General features: G+C 40.6%; 4 protein-coding genes across 4 annotated transcripts; all 4 read left to right on the top strand.

The window, feature by feature from the left end:
• On the top strand, positions 1-571 carry LOC119889896 (high choriolytic enzyme 1-like; the record flags this gene model as incomplete). The annotated part of the gene is made up of 1 exon (XM_038700810.1): positions 1-571. A coding segment is annotated over one exon (552 nt), but the record flags the coding sequence as incomplete, so codon positions are not given.
• Positions 572-3108: 2537 nt separating this feature from the next.
• On the top strand, positions 3109-4016 carry LOC119890401 (high choriolytic enzyme 1-like). The gene has a single exon (XM_038701666.1). The coding sequence runs from the start codon at positions 3192-3194 to the stop codon at positions 3978-3980; it is 789 nt and encodes a 262-aa protein (XP_038557594.1). The 5' UTR covers positions 3109-3191; the 3' UTR covers positions 3981-4016.
• Positions 4017-7352: 3336 nt separating this feature from the next.
• On the top strand, positions 7353-8205 carry LOC119890360 (high choriolytic enzyme 1-like). The gene has a single exon (XM_038701607.1). The coding sequence runs from the start codon at positions 7399-7401 to the stop codon at positions 8179-8181; it is 783 nt and encodes a 260-aa protein (XP_038557535.1). The 5' UTR covers positions 7353-7398; the 3' UTR covers positions 8182-8205.
• Positions 8206-10913: 2708 nt separating this feature from the next.
• LOC119889895 (high choriolytic enzyme 1-like) lies at positions 10914-11716 on the top strand. The gene has a single exon (XM_038700809.1). It carries the CDS (start codon positions 10931-10933, stop codon positions 11714-11716), a length of 786 nt encoding a protein of 261 aa, XP_038556737.1. The 5' UTR covers positions 10914-10930.
• Positions 11717-14304: the final 2588 nt, after the last annotated feature.

Genomic DNA, 14304 nt, shown 5'->3' with positions numbered 1-14304 from the left:
GCCAACGGATTGGTGATGGTCCCCTATACCGTGAGCAGTGACTTCACCAGCTCGGAGAAGCAGCTGATCAACTCTGCGTTGAACGGCTTCCAGGCCAAAACCTGCATTCGTTTTGTCCCCCGTCAGAATGAGGCCGACTACATCAGCATCGAGAACCAAGCCGGATGTTTCTCCTCTGTGGGCAGAGTGGGAGGCGCACAGGTGCTCTCTCTCAAAAGGCCGAACTGCCTCTACTACGGCATCATCCAGCACGAGGCCAACCACGCTCTGGGTTTCCAGCACGAACATACCAGGACCGACCGCGACTCCTACGTCAATATCAACTGGGAGAACATCGACCCGCAGATGGCTTACAACTTCAACATGCAGGCCGCCAACAACCTGAATACTCCCTACGACTACTCCTCCATCATGCACTATGGGAAAACAGCCTTCTCCATGAATGGGAAGGAAACCATGATCCCCATCCCCGACCCCAACGTCCCGATTGGCCAGATTAACGGCCTGTCCAACTGGGACATCATAAGGATCAAGACGTTCTACGGCTGCTAGTAACAATGCTGATGAGAAATGTAACAAATTTGTACTTTCTTTGTTTCTTTATTCTGTAATTAAAGCTACTGTAACCCATGAAACCAATGCTAAAGATTACTTCACTGTATTATTTCAAATCTTCAGACAGAGGACTACATGACCCTCCACATGCCTAAATTATTTGTAATAAAGATTGTGCAAAATGACGGATTGCTGTGTAGTTATATTTCTCTATTTGTTCACCTGCAAAAAATAATTTGGCATAATGCACACATTAGTACAAACATGTAATCAAAGAGCAATGAGAAGGATTTCTCAATGATTGTTGAATATTTAAGAAAAAGAAGGATTCTCTTCCACTTGGATTTCATGATACTGACAAAAAAACAGTTGTCCAAGAAATGAGAAAAAATAGTCCAGATCAAAAAATGTACTCAGTATGAAAATATAACAGTGTTATTTGCCTTGTAAAACATAATGCTCAAAATAGTAACAAAATTCAAATTATTCTCAAGAAAGATATCACAAAACGTGGTAACAAGTTAGTTTAAAGCACACTTGTTTTTGTTTTCAAAGCATTAGCCTTGAGACACATCTGAAATGAATTCTTGGATGTGATACGTTATATACAAGTTTACAGTTTACACTATGCTGAACCAGCTCTGAGATATTATGAACCGCTAAATGATTCTTGATGAAAGTAGTGTGCTGTAATACAACTCACGGGATATGTAGCCAAGACCTTTGTTTTAAACTGTACAGAAAACACAAGTTATTGAGTTATTGAAAAAACACACCAGCTTAGTTATTTATCAGAATGTCAGATCAACATATGAACAGGACCCTCTAATAAGGTAACATATCTAGGGTACATAAAGAAGGCATTTTAATTATTTTTTATTTTTTGGATGGTTTAATTGAAATCTAGCTACAAAGGATTATTTAATTAAGGTAAAACAAAGTTACTATTTCTGTATCTGAAACTGAGGTGAAAATAAAGTTGGCTTGGCGTGTGTATAAAAAAGACATAGTGATTGAGAAAATCTGAAAAGTTCTCGTGGAAAATATGCACTTTTGAGACCGTTCATAACTTCAGCTCATCGTTTTCCCGTCTACTGTAATAATCACACATTGTCGGGCTTCAGTATCAGCTTAGGAGGTAAAATAAACACGTGTAACACCAGTAAAGCTTTATCCGGCACTGAACAACAAATCTGGTTAAAACGTTATTGAGAATGAATCTCACTGAATGTTACCAAAGTCCTTGATCCTCTCCTATTTAACCATATTTGAGTCACAGAGCTAAGAATGAGATTTTTCACAACAATTAAACTGATTTGTTTTCTTGCAGCAACCAGACTTTTATGTTCATCCAGAGGGTCAGAAGACTTTTGGAGGTTTCTGTTGCTACAGAACAGCAGTAAGTGTTGTTATGTGGCCTTCTGGATTTGTCAGCTATGCAAGCAGCGTGTCTCTAGGAATGGCAATGTTGGTCTATCAGTCGGTCCACCACTTTGATCCAGACTGAAATGTCTCAACAACAATTAGATGGATGCCATGAAACCTTGTGCAGACATTCATGGTATCTGAGAGAATGAACTCTAATGACTGTGGTGATGCCTTGACCTTTTCTGTAGCTCCACCAGCCGGCCAAAGCTTTCCTTTATCCTGTAAAATATCTAAACATCTATATGATGGATTGGCACAAAATTTTGTGCAGACATTCATGGTCGCAAGAAGATGAATCATGCTGACTTTGGTGATCCCCTGATACTTCCTCTAGAGCCACCATGAGGTCAACATTTATGGTTTTGAGTGACATGTCTCAAAAAAGATTGGATGGCTTGCCATGAAATGTGGTACACACATTCACATCCCCCTCAGGATGAACTGTCATAACTTTGGTGTTCCCCTGACTTCTCATCTAACGCCACCATCAGGTCAACATTTTTATTAGTGTAATACTTTGGTGTATGCCCAAATATCTCCAAACCTAATGGCATTCCCATCAGCCTCACCTGTACTTTGTGACTCATGAGGCAAGAGCTGAAGTTGTAAAGAGCACCTTATTTTTATATTGGACGTTTAGCTGGATTGACCTCACTTCTCTTGGTTGTAGCAGAGTGTGTGTGATATCTGTGTGGTTTTGATTTACCTGACTTATGACCCTGAGAATAATTGGTACAATAGTTGCAAGAAATTGTGTCTATCCAGTGACAGATCTGTGAGGGGGAACAAATATTTCAGCTACATACCTTCTATGGAGCAAATATCAGTGAGGCATTTCAAGAGACATATGTTACTCTGCTTAAATTAAGGTTGGTTTAACAAAGATACTCTAATGTGGACTATGTCTGGTTGAAGACCATATAAAGTGTGTAGCTTAACAAATGCAACCTATTTAACCACATAGTGAAGCTGTGTTCATCCATCTAATAACCAGAGATAATAAACCCTGTTTAAGAAGTAGGTTTGTCTGTGGAGTCCTCCCCTCTGAGGTTTATTTAGGCCTAGCAGTGAGGACCCCAACTCATAATCCTCCTGCAGACACACCTGTAGAGGAGAGTATAAAGACCCTGGTCTGAACAAAGTCAGACATCAAGCTTCAAGGAGTCTCTCCACAGCAGCTCTTCACAGCCTCCAGACCGACCCTGAAGATGACTCCCTCTGCCAGCCTGCTGCTGCTGCTCCTGCTCGGCTTCTCTCAGGCATATCCTGTCCAGGAGGAAGGAAGCAAAGAAGATGTCCCAGATACCGTCGACATGACCACCAGGATTCTGACCTCCAACAGCGCCACCAACGAGATCCTGCTGGAAGGAGACATTCTGGCTCCCACAACCAAAAGCGCCATGATATGCTCGTCCCAGAAATGCCTGTGGAAGAAAGCTGCCAATGGCTTGGTGATGGTCCCCTATACCGTGAGCAGTGACTTCACCAGCTTGGAAAAGCAGCGGATTGAATTTGCCCTGAACGGCTTCCAGGCCAAAACCTGCATTCGTTTTGTCCCCCGTCAGAATGAGACCGACTACATCCGCATTGAGAACAAAGCTGGATGTTTCTCATTGGTGGGCAGAGTGGGAGGCGCACAGGTGCTCTCTCTCAATAGGCAGAGCTGCCTCTACTATGGCATCATCCAGCACGAGGCCAACCACGCTCTGGGCTTCCTGCACGAACATACCAGAACTGACCGCGACTCCTACGTCACAATCACCTGGGAGAACATCGACCCGCAGAAAGCTAACAACTTCAAAATGCAGGCCGCCAACAACCTGAATACTCCCTATGACTACTCCTCCATCATGCACTATGGGAAAACAGCTTTCTCCATCCAGAAGGGAAAGGACACCATCACCCCCATCCCCGACCCCAACGTCCCGATTGGACAAATGAAAGGCCTGTCCAACTGGGACATCATAAGGATCAAGACGTTTTACGGTTGCTCATAAAAATGCTGATGAGAAATGCAACAAATTCCTACTTTCACTGTTTCTTTTTTCTGTAATTAAAGCTACTGTTAGCCATGGAAACAATGCTAAAGATTCTTTCACTATATTATTTCAAATGTTCAGACAGAGGACTACATGACCTTCCACACGGCAAAATTATCTGTAATAAAGATTGTGCAAACTGACCGATTGCTGTCTAGTTATTTTTCTCCATTTCTTTGCCTGCAAAACATAATTTGGCATAATGCACACATTAGCATAAATAAAATCTTCCATATAATTGGATTATTGATTGTGGTAAAGCAAAACTACTATTTCTGTATCTGAAACTATGATAAAAATAATCAGGTTTGTGTACAATACATCTTCTCGTAATATCTTGATGAATCTGAAGTGTCAAAAAAAATAGATAGTGCTCGAGAAAATCTGAAAAGCTCTCTTGGCAATTATGCGTGCACTTTTGAGACAGTTCTTAACTTCAGCTCGTCATTTTCCCGTCTACTGTGAAATCACACAGTGTGTGTGGTTGAGAATCAGCTCATGAGGTAAAATGAACATCTGCGTGACACCAGTCAAGCTTTATCGTGCAAATCTGGTGAAACTGATGTAAAGTTATTGAGAATGAACCTCATTGAATGTTATCTAAAGTTTGTTTATTTCATGTATAACCATATTTGAGTCACAGAGCTAAGAATAAGATTTTTCACAACAATTAAACTGATTTGTTTTCTTGCAGCAACCAGACTTTTATGTTCATCCAGAGGGTCAGAAGACCTTTGGAGGTTTCTGTTGCTACAGAACAGCAGTAAGTGTTGTTATGTGGCCTTCTGGATTTGTCAGCTATGCAAGCAGCGTGTCTCTAGGAATGACAACGTTGGTCTATCAGTCGGTCCACCACTTTGATCCAGACTGAGCTGTCTCAACAACAATTAGATGGATGCCATGAAACCTTGTGCAGACATTCATGGTATCTGAGAGAATGAACTCTAATGACTGTGGTGATGCCTTGACCTTTTCTGTAGCTCCACCAGCCGGCCAAAGCTTTCCTTTATCCTGTAAAATATCTAAACATCTATATGATGGATTGGCACAAAATTTTGTGCAGACATTCATGGTCGCAAGAAGATGAATCATGCTGACTTTGGTGATCCCCTGATACTTCCTCTAGAGCCACCATGAGGTCAACATTTATGGTTTTGAGTGAAATGTCTCAAAAAAGATCGGATGGATTGCCATGAAATGTGGTACACACATTCACATCCCCCTCAGGATGAACTGTCATAACTTTGGTGTTCCCCTGACTTCTCATCTAACGCCACCATCAGGTCAACATTTTTATTAGTGTAATACTTTGGTGTATGCCCAAATATCTCCAAACCTAATGGCATTCCCATCAGCCTCACCTGTACTTTGTGATTAATGCTAATTAACAAATGTTATGTTAACATACTACATTATGATTGTTTCTTAGTAAACATGAGGCAAGAGCTGAAGTTGTGAAGAGCACCTTATTTTTAAATTGTCAGCTGAGATATGGACGTTTAGATCGATTGACATCACTTCTCTTGGTTGTAGCAGTGTGTGTGTGTGTGTGTGTGTGTGTGTGTGTGTGTGTGATATCTGTGTGGTTTTGATTAGCCTGAATTATGACTAGGGATGGGGATCGAGACCAGGTTCTAAAAAGACTCACTCGGTTCCAACATTTCTCAAAACCCTAAAATCCAAATGCTTTCGAGACTAGCAGGTCTGTAACGTTATGTCTCGAGCATCGAATCCTATCTTGAAACACGATGGAGAAGAAAACTAATGTTTCTAATGATACCGAAACGGGCCCAGGACTGTTTATTCTCAGGCTGCAGCCTCTACTGCTCTCTGTCGGCTCACACACACACACACACACATACACACACAGTGGCCAGCAGCTGTGTAGACTGTGAAGTTAAGTTAGCTCCAAAATACTCGAGTTGCCGACAGCTAGTGCAATAAAACCTTCGCGAGTAAAAAGACAATACTTTATCAATACACGTGTGTAAGGTAAAAATGTAGAAAGGGTTAATTTCATCTCTGTCCTCAGTCTGTCGTCCTGTATGTTTTCAAGCATAGGTAACGCTAGCTTGGCAATTAGCCAAATGTTACAAACAAGCTAAATAGAAAGCTGTCTGTCTGTAGCATAGACTGGTCTGTAGTATTACAATCTGGCACATTGTTGTAAACTCAGCTGCTGGCTGAGACAAACCATCCACTCCTCCTTTTTTTTTTTAAGTCAATCATAAGTGACTTACCAACATATACACAACAGTATACAAACATACTGTATAGCCGCTCCTCCTTCTACCAGGTAACGTTACCTGGAGGAAATGAATAACAGCAGAGGGGAGGAAGAGGTGGAATGAAACAGAATGAGGTTTTTATTCTCTCTAAACGTCTCTCACTATTTTGATGTCAGATATTGAGTTTATATATAGTGACTTTGCTGTTGTAAACATTAATGTTGCTGCTCCAGAAACAACATTTAGCTGTATTTAAAATGTTAAATTCTAATCCTATAAATAATTTTAAAACAAACAGGCAGCTAATATGCACATTTGAATATATGTTTATTTATTGCAAGTCATAAGTCATCTCAATATATAACAATGTTATCACACATTGAATATGTTCCTCCTACCGTGCAGGCCAACCTCATGCCCGTTGGGGCTGGTCTTACCAAATAACCGTCACCAAATAGTAGTAAAGTATCGATAGTGGTATCGATAAAGATTCAGATCATTAAGCAGTCTCAATAAGGGCATCAATATCGACAAAAATTAACAATCCCCATACCTAATTGACCTTGTGAATAATTGGTATTCAGGAAATTGTGTCAATCCAGTGACAGATCTGTGAGGGGGAGCAAATATTTCAGCTAATATTCAGATGCTGTTCATACGCGTTCAGAGCGATTTATCAGTTCCTATCCGAACAATGTATTTGTATTTGTTTACCTCCCTACTTTTTAATTAACGAACAAATACCTTCTATGGAGCAAATATTAGGGAGGGATTTCAAGAGAAACACATATTACTCTGCTTAAATTAAGGTTGTTTTAACAAAGATACTCTAATGTGGACTATGTCTGGTTGAAGACCATATAAAGTGTGTAGCTTAACAAATGCAACCTATTTAACCACATAGTGAAGCTGTGTTCATCCATCTTATAACCAGAGATAACAAACCCTGTTTAAGAAGTAGGTTTGTCTGTGGAGTCCTCCCCTCTGAGGTTTATTTAGGCCTAGCAGTGAGGACCCCAACCCATAATCCTCCTGCAGACACACCTATAGAGGAGAGTATAAAGACCCTGGACTGAACAAAGTCAGACATCAAGCTTCAACGAATCTCTCCACAGCAGCTCTTCACAGCCTCCAGACCGACCCTGAAGATGACTCCCTCTGCCAGCCTGCTGCTGCTGCTCCTGCTCGGCTTCTCTCAGGCATATCCTGTCCAGGAGGAAGGAAGCAAAGAAGATGTCCCAGATACCGTCGACATGACCACCAGGATTCTGACCTCCAACAGCGCCACCAACGAGATCCTGCTGGAAGGAGACATTCTGGCTCCCACAACCAGAAGTGCCATGATATGCTCGTCCCAGAGCTGCCGCTGGAAGAAAGCTGCCAACGGCTTGGTGATGGTCCCCTATACCGTGAGCAGTGACTTCACCAGCTCGGAGAAGCAGCTGATCAACTCTGCGCTGAAAGGCTTCCAGGCCAAAACCTGCATTCGCTTTGTCCCCCGTCAGAATGAGGCCGACTACATCAGCATCGAGAACCAAGCCGGATGTTTCTCCTCTGTGGGCAGAGTGGGAGGCGCACAGGTGCTCTCTCTCAAAAGGCCGAACTGCCTCTACTACGGCATCATTCAGCACGAGGCCAACCACGCTCTGGGCTTCCAGCATGAACATACCAGGACCGACCGCGACTCCTACGTCAATATCAACTGGGAGAACATCGACCCGCAGAATGCCTACAACTTCGCCATGCAGGCCGCCAACAACCTGAATACTCCCTACGACTACTCCTCCATCATGCACTATGGGAAAACAGCCTTCTCCATGAATGGGAAGGAAACCATGATCCCCATCCCCGACCCCAACGTCCCGATTGGCCAGATTAACGGCCTGTCCAACTGGGACATCATAAGGATCAAGACGTTCTACGGCTGCTAGTAACAATGCTGATGAGAAATGTAACAAATTTGTACTTTCTTTGTTTCTTTATTCTGTAATTAAAGCTACTGTAACCCATGGAACCAATGCTAAAGATTATTTCACTGTATTATTTCAAATCTTCAGACAGAGGACTACATGACCCTCCACATGCCTAAATTATTCGTAATAAAGATTGTGCAAAATGACGGATTGCTGTGTAGTTATTTTTCTCTATTTGTTCAAATGGAAAAAATAATTTGACATAATGCAATAAGAAGGATTTCTCAATTATTGTTGAATATAAATGAAAAAAGAAGGATTCTCTTCCACTTGGATTTCAAGATACTGACAAAAAAACAGTTGTCCAAGAAATGAGAAAAATAATGTACTCAGTATGACAATGAAAATATAACAGTGTTATTTGAACTGTAAAACGTGCTTCTAATACTAACAAAATGCAAATTATTCTCAAGAAACATATCACAAAACGTGGTACACGTTAGTTTAAAGCACACTTGTTTTTGTTTTCAAAGCATTAGCCTTGAGACACATCTGAAATGAATTCTTGGATGTGATACGTTATATACAAGTTTACAGTTTACACTATGCTGAACCAGCTCTGAGATATTATGAACCGCTAAATGATTCTCGATGACAGTAGTGTGCTGTAATACAACTCAGGAGAGATATGTAGCCAAGACCTTTGTTTTAAACTGTACAGAAAACACAAGTTATTGAGTTATTGAAAAAACACACCAGCTTAGTTGTTTATCAGAATGTCAGATCAACATATGAACAGGACCCTCTGATAAGGTAACATATCTAGGGTACATAAAGAAGGCCATTTAATAAGTTTTGCTGACTTACTCTAGATGTTTTATTAACTATTTGATGGTTTAATTGAATTCTGGCTGTAAATGGATTATTTACTTGTGGTAAAGCAAATCTGCCATCTCTGTATCTGAAACTGTGATGAAAATAAAGTTGATTTGAAGTGTCTATAAAATCAGAGATGGAGATTGAGAAAATCTGAAAAGCTCTCTTGGCAATTATGTGTGCATTTCTGAGACAGTTCTTAACTTCAGCTCGTCATTTTCCCGTCTACTGTGAAATCACACAGTGTGTGTGGTTGAGAATCAGCTCATGAGGTAAAATGAACATCTGCGTGACACCAGTCAAGCTTTATCGTGCAAATCTGGTGAAAACTGATGTAAAGTTATTGAGAATGAACCTCATTGAATGTTATCTAAAGTTTGTTTATTTCATGTATAACCATATTTGAGTCACAGAGCTAAACTTGAGATTTTTGACAACAATTAAACTGATTTGTTTTCTTGCAGCAACCAGACTTTTATGTTCATCCAGAGGGTCAGAAGACCTTTGGAGGTTTCTGTTGCTACAGAACAGCAGTAAGTGTTGTTATGTGGCCTTCTGGATTTGTCAGCTATGCAAGCAGCGTGTCTCTAGGAATGACAATGTTGGTCTATCAGTCGGTCCACCACTTTGATCCAGACTGAGCTGTCTCAACAACAATTAGATGGATGCCATGAAACCTTGTGCAGACATTCATGGTATCTGAGAGAATGAACTCTAATGACTGTGGTGATCCCCTGACCTTTCCTGTAGCTTCACCAGCCGGCCAAAGCTTTCCTTTATCCTGTAAAATATTTAAACATCTACATGATGGATTGGCTCAAAATTTTGCGCAGACATTCATGGTCGCAAGAAGATGAATCATGCTGACTTTGGTGATCCCCTGATACTTCCTCTAGAGCCACCACAAGGTTGACATTTATGGTTTTGAGTGAAATGTCTCTCAAAATTGTATGGCTTGCCATGAAATGTGGTTCATGCCCCCCTCAGGATGAACTGTCATAACTTTGGTGGTCCCCTATTTTTTTATCTCATGCCACCATCAGGTCAACATTTTTATTAGTGCAATACTTTGGTGTATGCCCAAATATCTCCAAACCTAATTGCATTCCCATCAGCCTCACCTGTACTTTGTGACTGATGCTTATTAACAAATGTTAGCCTGCTAACATGCTAAATTGTGATTGTAAACATGACAATCATGAGGCAAGAGCTGAAGTTGTAAAGAGCACCTTATTTTTATATTGTCAACAGAGATATGGACGTTTAGTTTTGGTTTTGATTTACCTGACTTATGACCCTGAGAATAATTGGTACAATGGTTGCAAGAAATTGTGTCAATCCAGTGACAGATCTGTGAGGGGGAACAAATATTTCAGCAAATATTCAGATGATGTTCAAATGCTTTCAGATAGAATTATCAGCTCACATCCGAACAATGTATTTGTATTTTTTTTACATCCCAATTTTTTAATTAATAAACAAATACCTTCTATGGAGCAAATATCAGTGTTTGCATTTCAAGAGAAATACATATTACTCTGCTTAAATTAAGGTCGGTTTAACAAAGATACTCTAATGTGGACTATGTCTGGTTGAAGACCATATAAAGTGTGTAGCTTAACAAATGCAACCTATTTAACCACATAGTGAAGCTGTGTTCATCCATCTTATAACCAGAGATAACAAACCCTGTGTAAGAAGTAGGTTTGTCTGTGGAGTACTCCCCTCTGAGGTTTATTTAGGCCTAGCAGTGAGGACCCCAACCCACAATCTTCCTGCAGACACACCTGTAGAGGAGAGTATAAAGACCCTGGTCTGAACAAAGTCAGACATCAAGCTTCAAGGAGTCTCTTCACAGCAGCTCTTCACAGCCTCCAGACCGACCCTGAAGATGACTCCTTCTGCCAGCCTGCTGCTGCTGCTCCTGCTCGGCTTCTCTCAGGCATATCCTGTCCAGGAGGAAGGAAGCAAAGTAGATGTCCCAGATACTGTCGACATGACCACCAGGATTCTGACCTCCAACAGCGCCACCAACGAGATCCTGCTGGAAGGAGACATTCTGGCTCCCACAACCAGAAGTGCCATGATATGCTCGTCCCAGAGCTGCCGCTGGAAGAAAGCTACCAACGGCTTGGTGATGGTCCCCTATACCGTGAGCAGTGACTTCACCAGCTCGGAGAAGCAGCTGATCAACTCTTCGTTGAACGGCTTCCAGGCCAAAACCTGCATTCGTTTTGTCCCCCGTCAGAATGAGGCCGACTACATCAGCATCGAGAACCAAGCCGGATGTTTCTCCTCTGTGGGCAGAGTGGGAGGCGCACAGGTGCTCTCTCTCAAAAGGCCGAACTGCCTCTACTACGGCGTCATTCAGCACGAGGCCAACCACGCTCTGGGCTTCCAGCATGAACATACCAGGACCGACCGCGACTCCTACGTCAATATCAACTGGGAGAACATCGACCCGCAGAATGCCTACAACTTCGCCATGCAGGCCGCCAACAACCTGAATACTCCCTACGACTACTCCTCCATCATGCACTATGGGAAAACAGCTTTCTCCATAAATTGGGAGGACACCATGACCCCCATCCCCGACCCCAACGTCCCGATCGGCCAGATTAACGGCCTGTCCAACTGGGACATCATAAGGATCAAGACGTTCTACGGCTGCTTGTAACAATGCTGATGAGAAATGTAACAAATTTGTACTTTCTTTGTTTCTTTATTCTGTAATTAAAGCTACTGTAACCCATGGAACCAATGCTAAAGATTATATCACTGAATTATTTCAAATCCTCAGACAGAGGACTACATGACCCTCCACATGGCTAAATTATTTGTAATAAAGATTGTGCAAAATGACGGATTGCTGTGTAGTTATTTTTCTCTATATGATCGCCTGCAAAAAATAATTTGACATAATGCACACATTAGCACAAACATGTAATCAAAGAGCAATGAGAAGGATTTCTCAATGATTGTTGAATATAAATGCAAAAAGAAGGATTCTCTTCCACTTGGATTTTCAAGATACTGACAAAAAAACAGTTGTCCAAGAAATGAGAAAAATAATCCAAAAAATGTACTCAGTATGACAATGAAAATATAACAGTGTTATTTGAACTGTAAAACGTGCTTCTAATACTAACAAAATGCAAATTAATCTCAAGAAACATATCACAAAATGTTAGCACACTGCTAAATGATTCTAAATGAAAGTAGTGTGCTGTAATACAACTCAGGGGAGATATGTCGCGCCTGCAAAACAATAATTTGACATAATGCACACATTAGCACAAATATGTAATCAAAGAGCAATGAGAAGGATTTCTCAACGATTATTGAATATTTATGCAAAAAGAAGGATTCTCTTCCACTTGGATTTTCAAGATACTGACAAAACAACAGAGAAATGAGAAAAATAAGTCCAGATCAAAAAATGTACTCAGTATGACAATGAAAATATAACAGTGTTATTTGCAATGTAAAACATAATGCTCAAAATAGTAACAAAATTCAAATTATTCCCATGACAGATATCACAAAACGTGGTACACGTTAGTTTAAAGCACACTTGTTTTTGTTTTCAAAGCATTAGCCTTGAGACACATCTGAAATGAATTCTTGGATGTGATACGTTATATACAAGTTTACAGTTTACACTATGCTGAACCAGCTCTGAGATATTATGAACCGCTAAATGATTCTCGATGACAGTAGTGTGCTGTAATACAACTCAGGAGAGATATGTAGCCAAGACCTTTGTTTTAAACTGTACAGAACACACAAGTTATTGAGTTATTGAAACAACACACCAGCTTAGTTGTTTATCAGAATGTCAGATCAACATATGAACAGGATCCTCTGATGAGGTAACATATCTAGGGTACATAAAGAAGTCTGTTTAATAAATTTTGCTGTCTTACTAGATGTTTTTATTATCTATGTGATGGTTTAATTGAATTCTGGCCAGGGATATCACTAGGATTGAAAGACAGGGGGGGCTTTTGTTACTGTATTAGAACTACACTTACAGTATGTCAACAACCAGTGAAGAAGCAAAGATGTTAACAAATAAAAAGTGACAAACATACAGATATACATAGATGCTTTCATTTCTCCTCTATTGAACAAAAGTTACTGTAATGTTACATGGGCGTCGTAAACAAAACTAATGTGGGTGTCCTCATTGCTTTTGGTTTAAATGCTATTTTAAAGCTGCTATGTTCAATGTCTTGCTCTAAACTGCATTTTGTTGTATTTTGTATACAATGACAATCGAGTCTCTTTCATGAATCCTGAAATCTGTTCATTGGGGGGGTCTAGAGGTACTTGAAAATTTTGAGCATTAAACACTTAATTTCCTGCATTCTGGTGAATATTTCTGCACCAGCAACAAGTTCAACAGAACTTTAAGTCAGTGCAGCTCTCAGTCATTCTGTGTTGCTTTCAGATATTTTTCTCTTGTAGATCAACTTTCTCATGTAATATCATCCCTGCTGAGCCAACACACATGCAGATGAAAAAACAATAATTTTGTCCAGTCCATTTTTGAATCAGATTTGGCACTGGTACCACAGCAAGCTTCTCTCATTGACCAGGATTCAAAGAGCTGCTAACTCTGGTTGATTAATGTTGACACAGGAAGGTATTCCACTGCAGCTCCTCAGCAGTGTCGATGCAATCCAGACGTTTCCACACCATCCTTGTCCAGAGTCCATTCATATTGTCCTTGTTTGAGTATCTGAATCCCCATCTGTACATCCCCATATACTCTGGAAGAAATTAAAACACTAACCAGTATCTTGTTGCAAAGTAACACGTGAAAATTAAAACCTCAATATATGGAAATACAAAGTAATATTAAAATGGATATCTTTCCATTATTATTTCATCTGGTTCCACTTCATCACCTCCATCTAAATCAGTCATAGTTAACAAAGGCATCTGAGTGTTCTCCCCAGGCATCACCACTCCAACCCATCTCAATATCATAGCTTTCGCAAAAGTCAATAGCACAGTACAGAAGCAAAACATCAAACACAGCGCTACAAAGGCTGCTACCAAAATCTGAACCACCACTGCTCCCACTGGTCCTAACTGATTTTGTAACCAAGTATTTGCTGACCATCCAGCTCCCAAACGTATCCCTTATACTCATTAATGCATCTATAACACTAGTGATATTAACTATCGGGGATCAAAGTATAACAGCCATCCCCTGTCAAGTTCATAGCCACACACAAACCTCCTTGTTTGGCTAAA

The sequence above is a fragment of the Micropterus salmoides genome, unplaced genomic scaffold, assembly GCF_014851395.1.
Source record: "Micropterus salmoides isolate LMB-PRFRI ecotype aquatic unplaced genomic scaffold, ASM1485139v1 Ms_hic_scaffold_6, whole genome shotgun sequence".
NCBI lineage: Eukaryota > Metazoa > Chordata > Actinopteri > Centrarchiformes > Centrarchidae > Micropterus > Micropterus salmoides.
Note: the sequence above shows the minus strand (reverse complement) of the source record. Positions and strands in the feature narration are given on the sequence as shown.